Raw genomic sequence first — 23,359 nt, forward strand, 5'->3', positions numbered from 1 at the left:
CACACAACACATACACACAGCACATACACACAACACATACACAACACATACACACAACACATACACACAGCACATACACACAACACATACACACAGCACATACACACAACACATACACAGCACATACACACAACACATACACACAGCACATACACACAACACATACACACAGCACATACACACAACACATACACAGCACATACACACAACACATACACACAGCACATACACACAACACATACACAGCACATACACACAACACATACACACAGCACATACACACAACACATACACACAGCACATACACAGCACATACACACAACACATACACAGCACATACACACAACACATACACACAGCACATACACACAACACATACACACAGCACATACACACAACACATACACAGCACATACACACAACACATACACACAGCACATACACACAACACATACACAGCACATACACACAACACATACACACAGCACATACACACAACACATACACACAGCACATACACAGCACATACACACAACACATACACAGCACATACACACAACACATACACACAGCACATACACACAACACATACACACAGCACATACACACAACACATACACAACACATACACAACACATACACACAACACATACACAGCACATACACACAACACATACACACAACGCATACACAGCACATTTACCGGTCCCACGCCTCAGTCACCGTCATTTCTGTGCTTGTGAAAAAAAAATGTTGCGCGCGCTACAATTCAAAAATGTGTTATATTTACAACAATGAATGCAAACATTGTTTTAACACAGTACCGTTTCATAATCATCATCTTTTATTTAAAGCGAGCGAACAAACGAGCACCCCCCCAAATGTGCCACTTTCCCCATCGATTAAAGCCCAGCCGAACGAATAACAACAATCAGCGCAACATGAATCACCACCACCACCTTGGACGAGAATCGGTCCATGAGAGCAAACACGCGGTGCTGGGACACTAAGCCCGGGGGTGGGGGGCAGTGGATGGCTGGGGGGCTGTAGTAGGGGGCTGTCGGCGTCGTGGCTGGGGGTGGGGGGCTGTAGTGGGGGGCTGTAGTAGGGGGCTGTCGTGGGGGGCTGTCGGGGCTGTCGGGGCTGTTTGTGTCGAGTTTGTTGTCCCACCTCCCCGCACCTCCGATGAGCACGGTTGGCTACGTGCGGCGCGACACAAGTTCCACGTGCACACGTGACACGACGTACGAGACGAAGAATCCACTCGCATCTCTCAGAGAAAAAACGGGCCCCGCGGAAGAGGAAGCCGCGGATGGAACCTCCGAGAGTTCCTCGTTCCGGTGATCCCCGGCACGAGCAGGAGCACCGCTCCTTCTCGCCAGAGCTGCAACTTCAGCCAGATTAAGTGCAGCACCAGATTTACTGCGGTGGTGTTTGTGCAGCTATCGGTGACCAGACTGGATTAAAAACTGGATGAGGGCGCCACGGTGGCTAGGAGATGTTGACTACCTCGCCTGGCGTGCAGGAGGTCGTGGCTTCGATCCCGATCCTGACGCCTGCTGCTGAATATTTAGAGTTTTGCGTGTCTCTCTCCCCGCAGCTGCGTTGATTTTTCTCCGGATCCATCGGTTTCTCCCTCCACATTTCGAAACATGCGTTTAGAGTGTTTGGCTGCTATAAATAAACCTCATGGCGGGATCCTGGGGTCCCGAATAAACGGAAGTGAAAATCGTAATTAATTTATTTATTTTTGGCGACTCCGTCCCACACTGCTCACATAAACGCCGCGACCCACCAGAAATCAATCCTCTCGTTCTTCACCAAGCACCCGCTGTTGCCAAAATTGCCGTAGTTGTAAACAAAACGTTCAAAATTTGATTAGCGCATCGTGTAGAGCTCGTCCAGAGGAACAGATCCCCACATCGTTCGCCTTCAACAGCCGTAAATGACGTCGCAACGCAGTTTATGGGAGAGCCGGGGGCTTATGGGACCCCGGGGTCCCGCCATGAGGTTCAAATGTCCACGTGATCAGCCGCTTCGTTGAGCTATCATCTGTGGTAGCAACGGTCTCTTCCGAGAGAGAGCGACATCGCTCAGGGGGCCGTACCTGGTCAAGTAAAAAAGGGCCGAGGTTGCGTGTAATGGCTACGCGACGCCACTCCGTGTGCCATTCCACCCCCTAACAGGTGCTCGCTAACAACAGTTGTTTCTTCACGGTTTGCTACGTACGGTGCGAAAGAAAGTTCAACATTCGTACGTACACTCGGTACGGGCAGAGCGGCAACATCATTGCGTTAACAGTAACCTTACGGTGAGCATCAAGAAGCGGAAAGGTCTTTAACGTTACATGAACAAAAATGTGTTACATTTTGTACGATACAAAAGCCTCGTCTCATCCGAGGCAAAACCTGCCTCATCCCATACGGAACCCGCATCCCTTCTGATTGGTCCGACGCAATTCCCCATCCGACACATCCAGTGCAGAACTGCAGCCTTAAACTTGGGCGTGTGCTTTTCACATACTTGCCACACGCTACGGAGAGGACGGAACTTTCGTCACATCCAACACTCAACCCGTTGCCTGGGCTGGCACAAAACAGCCGTCTCGTCCCGCACGCATCCCTCCTCTCACCCGATATACAGATCGCATCTCATGCAATACGGAAACCCTCGTACCAATCAATACAAACCTCTAGATATACAGTATACGAATTACAATTATCTAAATACAGAATCCTTACTCCCTTTCCATACAGAACCATGAAGGTGCTTTGGCTTGGACAATGATGCTCACGTGTAAATATTAACTGTACAAAGCCCGATTCAAAAGAGGCCTTTGATATATGACAGTTGTGATTATGTGCATTTTTTTGATAAAAAATTTGATTCATTCAAGATTGCAACATGGGTCAGTGTTGAGGCTGTGGGTCAGTGTTGAGGCTGTGTGTCAGTGTTGAGACTGTGTGTCAATGTTGAGGCTGTGGGTCAGTGTTGAGGCTGTGTGTCAGTGTTGAGACTGTGTCAGTGTTGAGGCTGTGGGTCAGTGTTGAGACTGTGTGTCAATGTTGAGGCTGTGTCAGTGTTGAGGTTGTAGGTCAGTGTTGAGTCTGTGTGTCAGTGTTGAGGCTGTGGGTCAGTGTTGAGGCTGTGGGTTCACGTTGAGGCTGACGCACTAATAGAAGAGAGTGCATCTGAAAGCCGCCCCACCATAGTGCGAAACAAAGAAACATCGCGAGGGGCTCCGACTCACAGGTCACAGCTCGTGACACGCGGCCGCGGTTCACAGTTCACAACCCCAGACACCCGGCATCCCCTCGTCTCGCGCGTTGACTCCTCCAGTGCACTCCGCTCGGAACTCGTCCTCCCGAAGCCGTCGGCTAAAACGCGGAGCCTGGGTCTGAGAGAGGGGACCGCGGGGACGGTGGCGGTGAATCAAGGGCAGTGAAACAACAGTTAAATTAGCCGCAGTACATAAGAATCCCGATCAATGTTTATTGAACTAATGGTATATATATATGTCTCTTTTCAGGACCCTTCGTTCATTCGTTTCTCAACCCAACCTACCTCGCCTGGCATACAGGAGGTCGTGGGCTCGATTCCGATCCTGACGCCTGCTGCCGTATATTTGGAGTTTGCGTGTCTCTCTCTCTCATCATCATCACGGTGGCTAGGAGATGTTGACTACCTCGCCTGGTATACAGGAGGTTGTGGGTTCGATCTCGATCCCGACCCTGACGCCTGCTGCTGTATATTTGGAGTCTGCGTGTCACTCTCCCCGTGGGCGCGTGGATTTTTCCTGCGGGTTTCCCCTCCACATTTAGAATCAACGTCACCACGTGTTTCAGAGTATTTGGCTGCTGCTATAGATGTCCACGTGATGATGATAAGCCCACTTCGTCGAGCTATCATCTGTGATAGGCCAGGTCGCTTCTGAAAAAGAGCTACACAGCCTTACCTGGTAAAATGAACATAAATTTTGATTTAAAGCTTTCGTGACTGCAGGGATTCCTATTCTTGGTTCTTTCGGTAAAAGTCACGTAGAAGGGAAATAATAAAATAATAAATATATAAAACAATAAAATTCTCACGACGTTTCGACTGCAACACAAGCAATCCTCATCAGGTGTGAAATCCACAGCAAGAAAATTTGAAAAAAGTTTCTATTTTTATTTTATTTCCCTTCTACGTGACTTTACCGAAAAAACCAAGAAAAATAAACATAGTTTTGGTTTTAAAATAGATATGGACTTAAAGGACACACTGTATATTATGCATGTGCGCATATAAGTCCTCGCCTTACCTTCAAGCGGAGCGGACGTTTCCATCTCCTTCACATCTGCAGCGAGATAAAAACAAAAACATTCACGCGGGCGTGAACAGTAAACGACGTCGTCGGCCATGTTATTTGCTTAAATAAATGAGTGGAGTGAATGATTCATGGTGTGCGAATTGACCTCGAGAGGCGAATTCGTTACTTTTACATGAGAAAATAAATGCTTGATGAGTTCATAGTACACATTTGCAATACGTCATAAGAACGCATCATTATTGTCATTAGCCTTCGACCCCTCAAAGCCTAAACCGTGGTGTCCACGTGACATTCGTGCACGACATTGTGGGGCCTCGTGCCTTCCTGCACACCTTTGCACGTTGTCGTTGCCACGGGCGGCGGTGGTGATGACCATGAACGATGACGATAGCGTTGACGATAAGCGGCGATTATTATTATGATTATCATGAACACCATTGGCCAGTTCAACAATAATTACAACGGTGATTGTTGAGGTGCGTGATTCTTAGTCTCCCTCTGGGGAATTTGGGGCAAAGTTCAGAAGAATCCGAAGTTTGTTTCCCACCGAGTAAAGCCCCTCTGAGAAGCTCTTTTTCAGGGGCGACTGGGCGGGCAGACAACATCAAAAGTGTTGCAGGGTTCAAGAGTTCACCGAGTTGCCCAGTTTATACAAAGGCTCTTAAAACCCGCGAAGGTCAAGATAGATCATTTAGGTATTTGCCTGCCCCCCCCCATCACAACCAAACGCAGAGTGCAGGGCAAGCGCGCGATGGCACTGCCCGGTGGCAGTTCGTGATGATAATGTCGACTCGTGACGCTGCACCACCGCCACCACCACCGCCACCATCGCCACCACCGCCACCACCACCACCACCACCGCCACCACCGCCACCACCACCACCACCGCCACCACCACCGCCACCACCACCACCGCCACCACCGCCACCACCACTGCCACCACCACCACCACCGCCACCACCACCGCCGCCACCCCCATGCGGTGGTGTAGATCTCTGTGTGAATCCATGGGTCTCTATGTCAGTCCATGGGTCTTAGTGTAAAACCATAGATCTGTCTTCTACGATTGATGTTGAGGTAGAGCAACAATGAGGTGGTTGATGAGCCGGATAATCGCGGAGTTGCGAATCATCGCTGCTGTGACGATGCCTCCTTCCTCTCTGTGAATGGGGCGTCGAGTGGTTGCGAGTGTCCCCGTGGTTCTGTTCTGGGTGGTGATCACGGCCGCACAGCTCAGGGGTGGAGAGACGAGAAAGGCGATTCGTAAAATTGGCGTCAGGAGCGAGGAACGAGAGGAATCGTCAAGAGATTAGAAAAAAACTAAACAAACATTTATTTAAAAAATCTCGCATCACCTCCTGGTGAAACGGAAGTTTCTGCGGCATCTGCAGAAACAAAACACAAAAGCCCATTTACTCAGGACACAAACATTAACTATCATCGTCAGCGGCCACGATCCATCCACTGCTGGATGAAGGCCCCTCTCTCGCTCCCCCCCCCAACCCGCAAGTCACCGCCACCGTCCATTCCGAAACGGCTCCCGACGCGACGCTCCGTTCTCCGGCACCTGCACGCGAGGCGATTCCACCGCTCCTTCTCCACGGGGGACGTGACCACGCGCGCGACTTCTCCTTCGCCTGCCACCTGGCCAATAGCCTCGGCCACCAGCCAGCTGCGGTCAAAACGCGCCACTCACACACGGAGTCCAAAAGACGACGTTCCGACCGCCGGTCGCGTCACCGACGCTGCCCGTTTCGGCCTCGGCGGTCGTCAGTGGAAACGAGCCTCCCCTCGAGGGCAAACCAGCGGCGGTTATTCGAGGTGCGTACGCGTGCACGTACGCACGGACCAGCCCGATATGTAACGATCTCAGCCCATCTCGATCGTTAAAATATCGTTTTTGTTCTTAACTCAGAATAACGCCACGCGAACTTCAACAGAACGGCCCCCGCAGCGTCAACCCGGGGCGCCCCAAGAGGCTTGAACGGCAAATCGCTGCACCGGCCGGCAGGCGCGCCAACGGCTGGGCCCCGCGTCGCCGCCCCAATGCAATCGTGGGAACGTGGAATTTCCGCCAGCGGCTCAGGATGTCCGCCGGGGGTGTGGGGGTGCGGTGGGGGGAGGGTTCCGCTCGACGTTGACTCGGCTCCGAGTAACAACTGAAGGCGGCATCGTGAACCTTGCACGTTGGGGACGTTCCAGCGAGCCGGGCAGCGAGTTACCTGCGCTTGACAAGGAGGGCGCCATCTCCGTCATCTCTGCAGGCAAACATCCGCACAGCGCCGGGCATCAGAGTCGCCGTCGAGGCAGCACCAAATTCTCTAATAGGCACCCCAAGGCCCCCACCCCTCGCTCTTACTCTGTACGGTCTGTTCTCCGAGAACGCGGCAGTAGTAGTTGTGCTCCTGAAGAACAACCCCTTGTGGAAAAATCGCGTTACTATAAATGATATATATATAAAACGCGTGAGGTGCGTACGCAGGGCCTGAACAAAGACCGAGGTGCGTGTTGGGCAGCATCCAGCAGCATCCCGAGGCCTCGTGCGATGACGCTCTGCCAAGGCAGCCGCACGACCGCGTATTCCTGCGACGTAGTAACGTTCACTCGATCGCGTTCTATCCAATTCGCGTCGTGAAAACACCACGCGGCGATATAGGAGAACAGACCGTTTATACTTTTTTGTATCCCAGCACGCGAACACACAAACATCGCCGCAGAGTCTAGAAATCCCGAACGTGTAACGAACCCGAGACAATGAACCCCTCAATTCAAGGCGACGCGTCTCTCACCTTCATCGGCGACCGGCGTTGCTGCTTCCGTCGTCACCCCGATGTCTGCAGGAGTAGACAAAGACAAAAGGTCCCCTCGTAGCCTCTAACAGACTGTTGGGGCAAGTGCTGTTCGTGAGCAGCGCCTACGAAGGCCGGCACGGCGCACGCCGGGGTGGTGTGGCCAGAACCGCGCCCGGCTGCTTTTGTCTCCCCTCGTGGCGATGTCTACTACACCTGGTACTCGTTTAACACCGAGTCGACCTCGGGGAAGCCCGGGACCGGTTCGAATATTCGTCACTGTTATTGGTCGCGAGCAGTAATGTAACTCAGGTCACCAGGTTCGTAGCGCAGTGCAGCGCTCACCACTGCACCGCCACTCCCCCTGCACCACACTCCCGCTCCTGCACGGCAACAACCGCCATTCGCCACCAAGTGAAGATGGCGTCACCACGGCGCCTGTGCCAGGCCAGGTGCACTTTGAGGCCACGTGAAGCGTCGAAGGCTCTCTGCTGGCAGGAGGTCACGGGACAGACCCAGCAGGTGCCATGGGTTGACTGACTGAGATGACCACTGGTAGATGCACCACCTGTGGTCCCCCCTTACTGTGCTAAACACAAAGACAAAAATTCCCGTGTAGCCTGCAAAAACCCGTTAGGGCAAGTGCTGTTAGCAGCACCGATGTTTGGCCGGCACAGCACACGAGGAGGTGGGTGGCCAACTCCACGCCTGCCTGCCTTTGTCACCCCAGTGGTGATGTTATACACCGCACCAGGTATTCATTTGAGGCGGAGTCAACCTAAGGGAAGCCCAGGACCGGTTCAGATAATCGTCACCGGTGACGAACTCGGGTCGCCGGGTTCGTAACGCAGCACGCCAACCGCTACACTACCACGGGTGGTGCAGTTACACCGCCTGCACACGCGAAAGCTAAGAATCCATTTTAATTTCCAGGTCGTTAGGCGCTTGCTAATTTACCCAGCGGCTCGGGCTCCTCCTTGCTGGGCGCCCACACTGGGTGCTGATTACGAAGCCTTGCGAAAGCACTCTCCTGCTCCTTCAGACACCGATCCTGCAACAAAGACAAAGATCCCCCATTTAGCGTTAAGAGACTGTTGGTGGTGGGGGGGGGAATCTGTCTTTGTGGGCCTCCCCTAGGTCGACTCAGCCTCAAATGAGACCTAATGGGCGCACACACACACACCTGGTGAGCCTGCAGCAGGGGCGCCGCCACGGGCTCGTAGCAGTACTGGCACGGCAGCTGCTCGCCCGGAGGCTGCGCTGCTGCTGCTGCTGCTGCTCCTACTGCTCCTGCTGCTGCTGTTGCCGGCCGCGGCGAGGGACCTGAGGTTGGCACCCCGTTCGAGTATCGAACTCGGGCGTGAGCGACGTCCGGGTTGCATCCACTCTGCGACAGGGCGGGTCGGGGAGGGAGGAAGGGAGGGCGGCTCAAGGCAACGTGAATGCTCACCGTTCAGGGTGTAGCCTGATGAGTGCATCTGTAGGTCAACTGAAAACTATTACAAAAAACTGTGAATTATGAAATTATTATTGTCATGTTACGAGGTAAGGCCCCACTGAGCTGTGTAGCTCTTTCTCAGAACTGGCCTGGCCATCAGCAATGATAGCTCAACGAAGTGGCTCTCATCACGTGTAAATGTATAGCAGCAGCCAAACACTCTGAACGCGTGGTGACGTTCATTCGAAACGTGGAGGGATAAAAACCGGAGGATCCGGGGAGAACATCCAAATATACAGCAACAGGCGTCAGGGTCGGGATTGAACTCACGACCTCTTGTACACCAGGCGAGGAAGTTAACACCTCGCCAACTCAAGCCTCAAATGAGCACCTGGTGCGGTGTGTAGTAAACATCGCCACTGGGGGAGACAAAGGCGGCCGAGCATGGCTTGGGCCACCCATCCCCTCGTGTGCCACAGTGCCGGCCTTCACAGGTGCTGCTCGCTAACAGCCCCAACAGTCTGTGAACGACGACACGAGAGGTGATCTTTGCGTTGGTGCATGCATGTCCTCGCGTTCCATCATGCGTCCCCCATGCATCCAACCCGAGCCTCCCCCCTCACACCTCCCCCCCCCCCTCTCACCTGGTGCAGCACCAGCTCGTGCGCCGGCACCGGCTTGGAGCAGAACTCGCACGGCAGCAGCTCCTGGTCGTCCTCCAGGAGGAGCTGTGTGGCCTCTCCCCCCTCCTCCTCCTCCTCCTCCGCGCCCCCCCCTCCCTGCGTGAAGGATGGCAGCCCCGGCGTGGTGAACTGGGCCGCCGCTGCCGCCGCCGTCATCATCCCCCGCAGGCTGGAGGCCAACGCGCTGCCGCCCAACAGGCTCCCCTCATCATCTTCGTCTGCGGGCGGCAGCGTCGCGCCGTTAGGGGCGCCGTGGTGGCTAGGAGATGTTGACTACCTCGCCTGGTGTACACGAGGTCGTGGGTTCGATCCTGACCCTGACGCCTGCTGCTGTATATTTGGAGTTTGCGTGTCTCTCTCTCATCATCATCACGGTGGCTAGGAGATGTTGACTACCTCGCCTGGTGTACAGGAGGTCGTGGGTTTGATCCTGACCCTGACGCCTGTTGCTGTATATTTGGAGTTTGCGTGTCTCTCTCTCTCTCATCATCATCACGGTGGCTACGAGATGTTGACTACCTCGCCTGGTGTACACGAGGTCGTGGGTTCGATCCTGACCCTGACGCCTGCTGCTGTATATTTGGAGTTTGCGTGTCTCTCTCTCATCATCATCACGGTTGCTAGGAGATGTTAACTACCTTGCCTGGTGTACAGGAGGTCGTGGGTTCGATCCTGACCCTGACGCCTGCTGCTTTATATTTGGAGTTTGCGTGTCTCTCTCCCCGTGGTCACGTGTGTCTTTCTACGAGTCCTCTGATTTTTTCCTCCCACATTAATAATCAACATCACCATGCGTTTAGAGTATTTTTACTGCTGTACATTTCCACGTGACGATAAGCCACTCTGTTGAGCTGTCACGTGTGACCCCAGGTCACCTCTGAAAAAGAGCTACACAGCTCAGCGGGGCCTCATCTGGCGAAATAAACATTTTTTAGTTTTTTGTACTTTTATAATCGTCACTCACCATCGTCGCTGTCCAGGAACTTCATGTACTTCTCATAACCGGACATCACGTCGGGGTCATCGTGCAGAGCTCTCAGGGCGGCCAGGGTGGCGTTGGCCGCGTCCGTGACGGCACGGGCCGGGTCGCGGGCCACCACCGGGTGCCCGGGGCAGGTGAGCCGGTGCTGCTCCTCGTCCTGCTTCTGCACGTAGACGAGGCAGGCGGCGCACCGCTCCGTGCGAGCGCCGCAGAAGTCCTCGTGCTCCCGCGTGGTGGCGCGCGGCTGCTCCAGCCCGCAGTAGCGGCACACCGCCGCCTGCCGCGGGCACTCCTGGGCCTGGCGGGGCGGCGCGGGGGAGAGGATTGCCAGGCGGTGGGGCCGGCGGGGCAAGGGGGAGGAGGTGGCGGACGGTTCGTCTGTTGACGGTTTTCCAGATTTCGCACGCGGTTTGCGTCGAAAGCATTTCATGGAGCTGCCCCCAAAGTGTTTTGAAACCAAGTCGTTCTGCCTCTTGGCAATCTTCATTCTGGATTTCTGTGTGGGTCTCTGTGAATGTCTGTGGGTCTCTGTGTGGGTCTCTATGGGTCTCTGTGTGTGAGTCTGTGAGTCTTGCGTGAGTAGTCTACGTGTCTCTGGGTGAATATATTCTTTGTTTCTTTCGGTAAAGTCACGTAGATAGATTTGATCATGAAAATAAAGTGAATAAAAATATCACGACGATTTGATCGCAACACAAGCGGTCGTCATCAGGCAAAGGAGTCAGCTTCTGAAGGCAAACTCTTTATCAAGGTTTGGAGATGGGCATCACCCAAGTGTATCAGCAGCAGCATTAGCTGGGCAGCAATGGAACCGCGGGATAACGTCGCAAGCCGGATAATCGCGCGGTGCTGGATAATCGACCATCAACTCTAGTTGAGAAGAAGAGAAAATCAAGAGTAGTTTAGTGTTGACATGAGATGGGATTTACCGCGCGTAAAGCGGCTCCGTGACGCCCAGGCGTAAAGGAGGGTGCCTCTATCGCTGTTACTATAATACAACTATTATATAATTATTATTGTTATTAATGCTGCAGCCTCCTCCATGCCGCCCGGCAGACGAAGGCCTGGACACAGCGGGCAACTCACCACGTGATCTTCCAACTTGCACCTCTCCAGGGCCTTTCCACACTTGCACGTCACCTGCGGCGCACGCACAAAGACAAAGATCCCCCGCGTAGCCTTCAAACAGACTGCCGGTGCAAGTGCAGCGCACGAGGGGGTGTGTGGACAGCACGCTACCCGTCCGCCTTTGTCTCCCCAGTGTTGATGATTTGAACACACCGTACCAGGCACGCACACACGTGCGCATTCACACACAGAGCATTCAAAATTACGTCGTACCGGGGGCAGCTCGTGCTGCCCCGTGCTGCCCCATGCTGCCTCACCTCCGTGTGCTCGCTCTGCATGTGCTCCTCCATTTCTGTGCGAGGCACGCGCTCTTCGCAGCGCGCGCAGATCAGCAGGTTCCTGAAGCAGTGCGTCTCGTGCAGGGACAGGTTGCTCACGGCAATCAGATGCCGACTGCGGGGTGACACGGGGACAAACAAAGACAAAGCTACCCCCGTGTAGCCTCAACAGACTGGTGGGGCAAGTGCGGTTAGCGAGTAACACCGATGAAGGCCGGCACTGCACACGAGGAGGTGGGTGGCCAGCACCACGACCAGGCCGCCTTTGTCTCCCTCGTGGCGATGTTTACTACACACCGTCACCAGGTACTCAATGAAGGCTGAGTCGACCTAGGGGAGGCACAGGACCCGATTCAGATAATCGTCAGCGGTGTTGGTGGCCGTGGTGGGGGGGGGGGGTGCGGGGTTAAAGGGAGCACGCGGACTCTGCGCACACCACCAACCTCTCTACGACTCTCTGTGCGTCTCGACGGATCTCGGTGAGCCTTGACGCGACGTCGCCACGCGGCTGACTGAACGGGACCGTCCGCGTGACCACTCAATATAGAGACCCGAGCGTGGCACGGGAGCGCAGCCTCTGCCTATAAAAACTAAACTCATAAAAAACTCGTTCTTTTTTACTTTACCAGGAAAGGCCCCACTGAGTTTGTTACTTATGTAATAAACGACTGGACCACGATGTCTGGCTCAGTGTCCTTTATTCGGTTCGTACTGTATTCCCACACGGCTGTCTCTACTCTGTAGCTTCTCCACGGTGCTGACTCCGATGTCGGCCCGATCCACAACAGCAGCCCCGCTGCTGTTACTCTCACACAGCCCCCCTTGGCTGTACTCGCTGCAACTCCTCTCTCCTTCGTCCTCTCTGCAGCTCTAACAGCCTCGTGCTGTCTCTCCCTCTTCTCTCCCGCCACACCTGGCAGCCACACCGCTGCCTCTAACACGCAGCCCTTCTGGCTGTCTTCTCCGCAGCTACACACCACTCCTTAGCTTCCTCCTGTCTTCGGGGTTGGCTCCCGATGGCCGTCGGTGACCCCCCTCTTCTCACTCGCCCGCGCGGCCTCACTCTTTTCCGCTCACACCCCGACTGACTTCCCCTTCCGGTTTACCCGCTTAAGGACCCGAACCTTCCACCCACGTCACATGGCTCCACCCCCCGTGACGTCACATCCGGAAGGTCGCTTACGCCCGCATTACACTTATATACTTCATTTTTTAGTGGCTTGCTTTGCGTCCCTAGACGTTGCGCTCCCAGCGGTTTTCTTTTGTGTTGTTGTTGTTGTCGATGTCACTCGCTCACCCCGTGCCCCGACTGAACATCTCTGAAAAAGAGCTTCATAGCTCATCGGATTCCTCCTGAAAGTCGAAATAAAGATTCTGATTCTGATTCTGATGACACAAGCAGCAGCGCTATGCGGCCAGTAGCAGAGAGGAGTGTTACTAATTCTAAACTCAACTATTTTTTACTTGACCAGGTAAGGCCCCACCGAGCTGTGTAGCGTCTTTTTCAGAAGCGACCCGGCCCATCACAAACGGTGGCTCAAACGAAGTGGGCTTATCGTGCCAAAATCTATAGTGCCAGCTAAATACTCTGAAACGCGTGGTGACGTTGATTGCAAATGTGTGAAGGGAAAAACCGGAGGACCCTGGGAAAAATCCACGTGACCACGGGGAGAGAGAGAGACACGCAAACTCCAAATATACAGCAGCAGGCGTCAGGGTCGAAATCGAACCAACGACCACCTGCACACCAGGTGAGGTCGTGAACATCTTCGCGATAGCCTTGCGCAATACAATCTGGGGGACGGAATAGTACTGAATAATTAGTTATCATGACTACTACTATTACGATTATTATTCCTAACCCTTTCCCATTCCGAAGACGTACTTGGACATGTTATGGCGCACACGTGCGCCATAACATGTTTTTGTGTTGTTTGTTGTTGTAACGTTCTTACCCGTCCCTACTGGACATCTGTAAAAAAAATATCTTCATAGCTCATCGGATTCCTCCAGTATAAACACAAATTCTGATTCCAATAATCGGAACCACGGCTCCCACAAGGGGCTACAGGGAGGGCGTGCGGCGCAGTTTGGCGCCAGCTGTCGTACAGCGCGGTCGTGCCGCTACAGTTCTCTGCGGTGAGCACAACGTATTAAAAAACAACGGGCGCTGCGACGCCTCTCTAAATAAAACGAACGCCGAATCGGCTCACGCGTCGCGAGATTCGGCGGTAAGCGGGACACCCACCCACCCTGCGACCCGCAGACCTTCCCGGAACGGGAAAGCGGCTCAAGACGAGTTGACCGTCGGACTCCCGGCACGCGCCGCATCTCTCACCAGTTGCCGCACGGCTTGGTGGCGCCGGCGCCACCGGTCCCCGGGGCGGGCGCTGGCGACGGCCCCCCCTCGGGATCCCTCGCCGCGGAGGCTGCGGCAGCGGCGACTCCGTCCTCCGCTCCCGGCGACGTTTCCCGATCCGCCCACGGCGTCGCTTTGCGGCCGTCCCGCGGAAACCTTCCCGCTGCTTCTTCCTCCGGAGCGCTCTCCGAGGCTTCCCGCCCCTCGTCCTCGGGACAAACCTGCGGGATGCGCCTTGGGACCCTCTCGGGAATACCGGGAATGGTTTCCGTGCCGCCCGTACTCCAGCCGTTGCGTGCGCTCGTCCCCGCGGAGTCTCCGCGAGTGATCTTGGGACCCTTCACGTACATCGCCCGCCCGGTGCCCTCGTCCGAGAGGTCCACCGAACAGTCCTCCAAAGTTTTCTCGGGGCACACTTGCGGAGCCTCCATCTGAGCGTCCTCCTCAGCGCCCACAGAGAACTCCCCGTTCATGTCCATGACTCGCTCCTCCTCCTCTTCCTCCACCCCCTATAATAATAAAAATGTTGAATGTGCATTCCATCCCAGGATCACAATACGCAATGCATGAAAAGCAGGAAACAAAAACAGAGCCAGGGGCAACCGACCGAACTAAAGAGGGAAGGCCACTTTAAAGCGATGGGGTTTGAAAGCGGACGTAAATCTATCTACCGACTCTGATTGCCCTGATTTCAAGTGGCGAGGCGTCCCATAGTTTGGTTGCCACGCTAACAAAAGCACCGATCGCCAAAACAGCGCAACCGAGACCTGGGAGTGCTGAGCAGTTGGAGATCACAAGATCTTAAGGACCTTGATGGAACATACACATTTATTAGTTCCTGCAAGCAATGTGGGGTGAGCCCTTTTAAAGCCTCATAAGTTCATAGCAGTATCATAAAATGCACTCGGAATTTGACCGGTAGCCAATGAAGAGATGAGAGGACCTGGTGTAATGTGGTGACGTAACGGTGCACGTGATGTGAGCTCTCGATCAGCTGCATTCTGAACGAGCTGGAGTCTGCACAGCACTTCGCTCGGCATCCCAGCCAGTGAGGTCTTGCATTGGTCGATTCGGGACAACACAACAGCATGGACCGGTCTCTCCAAGTCAGCAGGTGACGGGAAGCGACGCATTCTGGCAATATTTCTCAGGTGGTAAAAGGACATTTGGAGCACCTTAGATATCTGTGCCTCAAAGGATAATGACCGTTCAAACTGAACCCCGAGGTTACTGAGCTCCCGAGTGGGACTGACATCGTGACCATCAATCAACAAACGAGACGAACCAATTTTAGAAAGATGCAGAGGGGAGCCGATGAATATGGCTTCGGTCTTGGCAGCATTTCGTTGCAGAATGTTTTGGCGCAACCACAAGTTCACTACTGTTAGTGATGCAGACAGCGCTGAAGATGCTGTTGCAAAATCTGGTCCTAACCGGATGTAAAATTGAGTATCAAGTGCACAGCAATGGTGATGCTACCGACTCACGGTTCCCTCTCATCTCCGGGTTGGATCTAAACACAAAAACACATCCTTCAGCCAGCTTCAAAGGAGGCTGCGGAGACACATCGTGGGTTTTTGGCTGAGTCAACCTCGGGGAGGATCAGGACCGGTTCAAACATGCGCCACTGTTTTTGGTTGTGAGCGGGAATAGAACTCGGGTCGCCGGGTTCGTAGCGCAGGGTCTGCACACACACATTCACACAGTATGTCTAGAGTTACCGGCAATGATGGAATGATAATTTCATGGATTTTTTTGAGTGTGACAGCAACTCCACCATTGGATACACAGGGCCTCCCAGTGGCATTGTGGTCATGGACGTGGTTTGACCATACTTGACGCTTATCGGTGCGGCTTGGTGAACTTGTGGGAGAGGCGTGGGGGGAGGGGCAGTGCCACCCAGGACCGGTTGATGACGACGACTCTGCCGCCACTGAAGCTAGTCGTGGCCGGAACTGACCTCGGCAAGCCAAGCAGGTGATGAGCCTGCATAAAACCTGTGATGGAATCAAAACACCACGAGTGCCCCAGGCGCAGCGCCACTAACCTGCCAAGTGAAACGTGGCAGTTCCATCGGCAGAAACGGGAACTTTGGCAGAAAAGCGAAACTTGATGTCTTGCCAAAATTACGACGTCAATATCCTCGTTCATATCGAAGCAATTATGTATTCGTTTGCGCTAGAGTCTGAGCCGAGACTCGGCGCTACGTTGTGGTCCATGTCGTACTCTACTTCTATGTTCCCATAGACGGGGCTGGGCATGTACAGCTCCTTTTGGAGGGGGGTGGGCAGGAGCGGTGGTGCAGTGGTTAGCGCACTGCACTCCCGACCCGTGACGAATATCTCAAACAGATCTGGTCCTCCCGTAGGTCAATTCAGCTTCAAATGAGAACCTGGTACGGTGTGTAGTAAACATCGCTACTGGGGAGACAAAGGCGGTCGGGCATGGTGCCGGCCACCCACCCCTTCGTGTGCCGTTCCGGCCTTCATAGGTGCTGCTCGCTAACAGCACTTGCCCCTACAGTCTGTTACAGGCTACACGGGGGTCGTTGTCTTTGTTATGTAGGCGACAGTGGTACACGTTGTCTGCTGTGACCTCAGCTCGATCCCCCATTACCGTCCGCCAGCTATAAAAGTGTCAAAGTGCATGTTGGAGCCGATACGAGTCCACATTCACCAGCCGTAACCGTAGCAACGGTGCCAACCTAGTCCATCTGCGCTCCAACACTTTGTCAATCTTATTCTTAGGTTTTTTCGGTAAAGTCACGTGGGTAAAAAAAAATGTTTTTAACCTTTGCCAATCCACTGCTGGACGAAGGCATCCCCCCCACACCTTGTCAGTGATTTAACCATACTTCACCACGCCGGTCAGTGCGGGCTGATGAAAGAGCGTGTCCCGGAGTGGGGCGGTTCAGATTCTATTCGCCACTGATGTTTTGGTGGTGAGACGTTAACTACCTCGCCTGGTACACAGGAGTTGGTGGGTTCGATCCCGACCTCGATGCCTGGATATTTGGAGTGTGGTCGCGTGGACTTTTCTCCGGGTCCTCCGGTTCTCCGCTCCACATTTAGAATCAACATCACCACGCGTTTAGAGTATTGGGCTGATGTAAATTTCCACGCGATAAGCCACTTCGCTGATCTATCATTCGTGAAAGCCAGGTCCCTTCTGAAAATGAGCGGCATAGCTCAGTGGGCCTTACCTGGTAAAATAACAATAGCATAGTTTTAATCTTGATTTGAAGCTTTCGTGACTGCAGGAATCCATACTCTTTGGTTCTTTCAGTAAAGTCGCGTGGGTAGAAATAAAACAAAATAAATCACGACGTTACGATCGCAACACAAGCCATCGTCTTCAGGTGAAAATCGCGATATCCGCGATGTCTGCTGCGAGCAGCACGTTGCAGACAACGTCGTAGAAGCATCGTTTAAGTTTAGTTTATAGCCGGGCCCGGGAATCGAACTCAGGTGGCTTGCAGGGGTTGACGGCCGCTCCACTCCCATGGCGTCTGTGCCAATGGCGTGTCTCTGGCATGCCTCTCTGACTCACATACACTGAGCTCGCCTCTACTATTTATAGCGTGCGTTACGTACGGGTAACAAAAACCCATAGGGTCACATTTAAGACGCACTAGGCCAGACAAGACCCACCCTGCCAGCTCTCCTTACACAAAGACAAAGGTTCCCCGTATAGCTCTCGTGGTTTTTGGGGGTTAGATCGCGTAAATATAAATGTGTCGTTAAACCCGCCACCACCCGACACAACCAATTCGAAAGGTTTGCCATGTAAACAGAACGTGCCAATTCGTTACTCGTACGGCAAACCGGTGTGTTGGAGAGCCAATCCACAACATTTACAATCCGAGTTCGACGTTTTGCCAGTAATTACAACCGGCATCATCAGGCAACAGCCAGAAGCCTCTATTATACACAGAGGGGCCACAGAATGACCGGAGGTGACTGGCAGGCGGAGTGCCTGTGTTCCCCACTCAACACAAATCAATCTTCTTGGTTCTTTCGATAAAGTCACGTAGAAGAGAAATAATAAAATAATAAAAATAAAACATAATAAAATAATTCTCACGACGTTTCGGCTACAACGCAAGCAGCCGTCCTCAGGTGAAGAATGAGACACCACCAAACTTGGAGCGTCTATTTAAGCTGCTGGGTTGGAGGGGGAAGAAGAGCGCCTTGACAAAATAATTTGCATATCAAGAGTAATTTAGCACGCCCGGGACTAAAGGTTGAGCGTGACCCGGAGTCCGGCTAAGAGTTCCTCAAACGTCGGAACAGCGGCACCTTTACGAGTTTATTTCCCCGTGGCGGAAGATGACAGAAGCCTGCGTACGTGAATGGGGGGGGGGGGTTTCCAGGTGACTTGTGTGCACTTACACAGACAAAGATCCCCCGTATAGCCTTCAGCAGACTTGTGGGGGCAAGGGCCGCTTGCCAGCAGCTGGCACGGCGCACGATGGGGTTGGCTGGTGGTGGTGGTGTGGCCGGGGGGGGGGGGGGGACAACCCACGCCCGTCCGCCTTTGTCTCCCCAGTGCTGACGTTTACACGCCACACCGGGATCTCTCTCTTGCGGGGGTGACAGCCAGCTGAGGTTCGTTATCTTTTGCAAATCGCAGTCTGTCTCTTGTGATAATATCTTGGGTGGGGTTTGTTACGGTGAGGGGGTTTTGACCATACTTCACCACAACTTGCCCACTGTATTTTAGGCGTGGACTGGAATCAACCGACGCTGGAGTCGGGAACGTGGAGTGGGAGCGCGGTGCACTGACCACCACACCGACTTATGCTGCCACTGTAATCTCTCAACACTCACACACCGAAGCTGTCAACCCCTTATCAGTGCCATACCTTTGGTACCTCATTTGCCAGTAAAAAATATGATAATTGTTTTTTTACCCTTTTATCTGGCAACAAAACTGACACCTTTTTTTACGAGGAGTCATGTTTGCATAGACCACAATACTTGCAGTCATAATACAAACAAAAAACATAACTCTGATAATGTATGCACTGTCCTTGAAGTTGATTGATCCACACCCGAGACAGCTTTCCTTAGAGCCTAGTCTCACATTGGTTGAACCAAAAGGCCGTGTTCCTTTTGGCGTCATCTGGTCCAACCCATGTGAGACTAGGCTCTAAGGAAAGCTGTCTCGGGTGTGGGCCAATCAACTTCAAGGACAGTGCACATTATCAGAGTTGCGTTCTTTTGTTTGCATTATGATTGCAGGTATTGTGGTCTATGCAAACATGACTCCTCGTAAAAAAGGTGTCAGTTTTGTTGCCAGATAGAAGGGTAAAAAAAACAATTATCAGTGCCATACCTTGTTACAGACCAGCTCACACCGTACTGGCCACCCCGTGCCCCTTATACAGCTCAGCGTTCATCCTACAAAGTGGACGTGAACATTCAATTTTCCCTGCACAAGAACACGGGTAAACCGCATGGCTTCACAGCTATGTAGACACATGTTATAAGACGCACAAAGTACATCTGAAAACTACTGTGTGTGTGTGTTTTTCAAGGTTCGTCAAGACGCAAAACATGCATAAAGGATGAAAAAGCCTAAATCGCGTGAAAGTGTTAACTTGAATTAAAACCAGAAAGTATTGTACGACATAACACTCTTAAGCATTCAAAATGGAATGAAGGCTGAACCATTAAGAACTGCCCACAGACACACACACACATAGATGATTTGTACATTACAGTATTATGATTACCTTGTTAATGGGATGGATTATGTCATGTAACGCACTGTGAGGCCTTGCGAAAATGTCGCCGTGGAGAATCAGAATTCAAGTTCTTTATTTCGACACACGTGCCCAAACACTCAAGAGGGAATTGGCTAAAGGGGCCGTCCATAAATGACGTCACGCACCTGGGGGGGGGGTCAGAAATTTGTGACGATGCGTGACGAGGGGGGGGGGGTTGAGAAATGTGACGTCACATCAAAATGCGCAACTTTAAATAAATATAGACAACACGTTCTACTTAATTAAATAGACGTTTTAATAAATGTTCTCTCCTACAACATCAGAATGCAGCGCCACATTAAATACGCACTACAATGACAATAGTTTAAAGCGATTTGAAGCATGTTTTTTTTTGGGGGGGCAGAGCTTTGTGACGTCATATTTGAGGGGGGGGGGGTCTGACTTTTTGTGACGCCGTGTGACGAAGGGGGGGGGTCAAAAATCGTCCAAAATCGCGTGACGTCATTTATGGACGGCCCCAAACAACATCAAGATCAACAACTTACCTTCGTTAGGCACTCATAATGTATGGAACATCCCACCCATACAGGTTCCTCAGGAGCTGTGTGACGCACAGCCCTCGTGGGTGCACTACGTGGGACTTCTTTTGCACCGTACCGTGCTCATCGGAGGAGCCTGGGAATCGAGGTCACCGGGTTCATAGCGCGGCGTGGCGCTAACCACCTGGCCCACCGATCCAACCACACGCAAAGACAAAGATCCCCCCGATAGCCTCGCACACTGCTGGTGGCAAGTGCTGTTTGCGAGCACCTATGAAGGCCGGCACGTACACGCGTGGCCAGCACCACGCCGCCCGGCCGCCTTTGTCTCCCTCGTGGCAATGTTTTTGTTTTTACACATAGCACTAGGGTACGCAATTGAGTCTGAGTCGACTTAGGGGAGGCCCAGGACCGATTCAGATAATCGTCACCGGTGTTGGCCGTGAGGGGGGATCACAGCGCCCGGACATACACACCCACACACATATGTGTCCACACATTTATACACAGCATACACCTGGACACACATCGACACATTGATACGCACGCACATGACATAAGTAGCGTGCCGTGTTAACACAATGCACATTGATACATATACACGTTGACAAGCTCTGTGTGCATTGCGTACACATGATGGTCCAGATGTCTTGTGACCCCCAATTAATTTACCAATTTTTTTTGTTCATCCCTTTACACGACGTTCATTTCTGTTTTAAACAACCCTTATTTCAAACAAAAATAATAAGTTTCATAGAATTAAATGGGGACCACAAGACATGTGGACCCCCCCCCCCCCCACAGTACGACTGTATTGTTGAGTCCAGCTCTTGCACGTTGACGTGTCCCGCAGAGTCGCGACGGGTTCACGCAGCAAACGCCACTCACGCTGCACGGAGTTGTTGTTGGTGTTGTTGTTGATGTTGTTGTTGGTGATGTTGTTGGTGTTGTTGGTGGTGATGTTGTTCTGCAATGTCCCCCCCCCCACGTCGACGTTTCCCGTGTTATGTATGCCCCGCCCCCCCGCCCCGATCGACACAATGATCCACAAGTACAATTCATGTTCCGTGCAGAAGGACCATTGCCCGAAACGTCGACGAAAACACTGCTGCGTAGAGACGCACCCGCGAGCTCTGACGATGACATCGCATTGAGAACTTCCCCCTGAGCCCCCCCCCCCAATCACGACGTGGTAATTGCCCTCATCCAGCAGTGGAGTGAACAACAGGGCATTGCGAACAACCCAGAGGGCTGGTTAAACCCACGGTGGCAACGTCGTGCCCGACGTTTGTTCCGACGACAAACGCAGTCGCCCTTCGCTGGGGAACATAAAACAACACGCGCTGTGTCACACGCACTGACGAATGCACACGGCAGCCACTCATCCAGCAGTGGATTTAGCAACAAGGAGTGGCACACGCGCGTACGTTGAGAACAATTGCGACACCGATTTGATGTGAAAACAAAACGAATTTCTTGACAGGGAAAGCTCACTTCTTGCTTTTTTCCTGTGTTTAGTTTGGTATCCTTTCTCCCCCATGAGCAACGGGGTTTGGCTACGTGCGGTGCAAAAGAAGTTCAACACACACACATCACAAAGACAAAGATCCCCCCGCCCGCCCTATAGCCTCAACGAGCTGTTGGGGCAAGTGCCGTTTAGCGATGCACGGCACATCACGAGGCGCTGCTCATGTTTCACACGCAGACACCACCAGAGAATCCCATCACTCGTTTAACGCCGAGTCACCCTAGGGGAGGCCCACGAATGAAAACGTTTCAGATACCAATCTGCGCCCATGCTTAGTCGAGGCCACGGTGTCAGAACGAGTGGCATCACCGCTACGCGCTAAGCACTGCGCCACCGCTCTCACCAAAAACAGACAAAGATCCCCCGTGTAGCCTGTAACAAACTGTTGGGGCAAGTGCTGTTAGCGAGTAGCGCCTATAAAGACTGGAACGGCAGAGGAGGGGGTGGGTGGCCAGCACCACGCCCGGCCGCCTTTGTCTCCCCAGTGGCGATGTTTAAACACCGCACCAGGTACTCATTTGAGGCTGAGTCGACCTAGAGGAGGAGACCCAGAACAGGTTCATAATAATCGTCACCGGTGTTGGCCGTGAGCTGCAATCGAACACACACACAACAACAACAACAACACATACAACTACACACAACAACAAACACATAACCACACACGCACTCAAACATTGGGTAGCCTTACTTGCGCAGAGGAAGTTCCCCTTCTCCCAGATGCTTTTTGTCCCCGAATCCCTTGAAGTCACCCCCAGTTGTGACTCGTTGGGGTCCGTTCAAGTGCCGTTGTCTTTGCTCTTCTTGTCCAGCCGAGATGGCAGCAAATTGCTTTCAGTTCCGCAGTGGAAATTAAAAAACATATAATTAAATAAGCACTCACAACCAGGAACATTGGCTCGCTTATATATATCGGCGGGGTCTAGGAAAGTACCGAAAATTCACAGTGCACATACACACACACCCACACGTGTCACTGTGTGCGTGTGGTGGGTGAACAGGCGGTATATGCCCAGAGCGGTGGCGCCGTGGTTAGCGCGCTGCACAACGAACCCGGTAACTTCGAGTTCAATTCGTGCTCACCGATCAATGAACTGGGCGGATATTTGAACCGGTACTGGGCTTATCCCCAAGGTCAACTGGGGAGACAAAGGTGGTCGGGCGTGGTGGCTGGGTCGCACCGTACAACCCATTTGTGAATCGACTCGCTAACATCAGGGACGACTCACCCTTACATGAGTACTGTACCCTGTGAAGCCGTGTAAACATCGGCCCTGGTGAGACAAAGGCGGTTCTGGCCACACAACTCCCACACCGCTAACAGGAGTTGTTTGGCTATACAGTACATCACCACGTTGGTCAGTGCGGATTGACGAAGTAAGGGGCCCAAGAACGATTTAGATATCATCGCAACTGATGTCAATCAGCTGGGGTCGGGAATTCATCTCGGAAGCTAAGCAGCGACGAGCCTGGATCGTGCTTGTACGGGCCACAAGCCCACAGTCGTGCATAAACAGGTGTTATAGTCTGCGGGATTATGTGTGGAGAGCAGCAGAAGTCCGTCCAAAAAAATCAACTGTTGCACTGTACTTTAA

General features: G+C 52.9%; 1 protein-coding gene across 1 annotated transcript; it reads right to left on the bottom strand.

The window, feature by feature from the left end:
• Nucleotides 1–5,722: 5,722 nt before the first annotated feature.
• Nucleotides 5,723–22,634, bottom strand: LOC144945467 (uncharacterized). The gene is made up of 10 exons (XM_078873985.1): nt 22,456–22,634; nt 13,946–14,475; nt 11,587–11,722; nt 11,288–11,341; nt 10,184–10,499; nt 9,181–9,437; nt 8,282–8,485; nt 8,056–8,149; nt 7,099–7,143; nt 5,723–6,567 (listed from the first exon to the last, which is right to left on the bottom strand). The coding sequence occupies exons 2-10, from the start codon at nt 14,443–14,445 to the stop codon at nt 6,392–6,394; spliced, it is 1,782 nt and encodes a 593-aa protein (XP_078730111.1). The 5' UTR covers nt 14,446–14,475; nt 22,456–22,634; the 3' UTR covers nt 5,723–6,391.
• Nucleotides 22,635–23,359: the final 725 nt, after the last annotated feature.

This window comes from Lampetra fluviatilis, chromosome 37 (assembly GCF_964198595.1).
Source record: "Lampetra fluviatilis chromosome 37, kcLamFluv1.1, whole genome shotgun sequence".
Taxonomy (NCBI): domain Eukaryota; kingdom Metazoa; phylum Chordata; class Hyperoartia; order Petromyzontiformes; family Petromyzontidae; genus Lampetra; species Lampetra fluviatilis.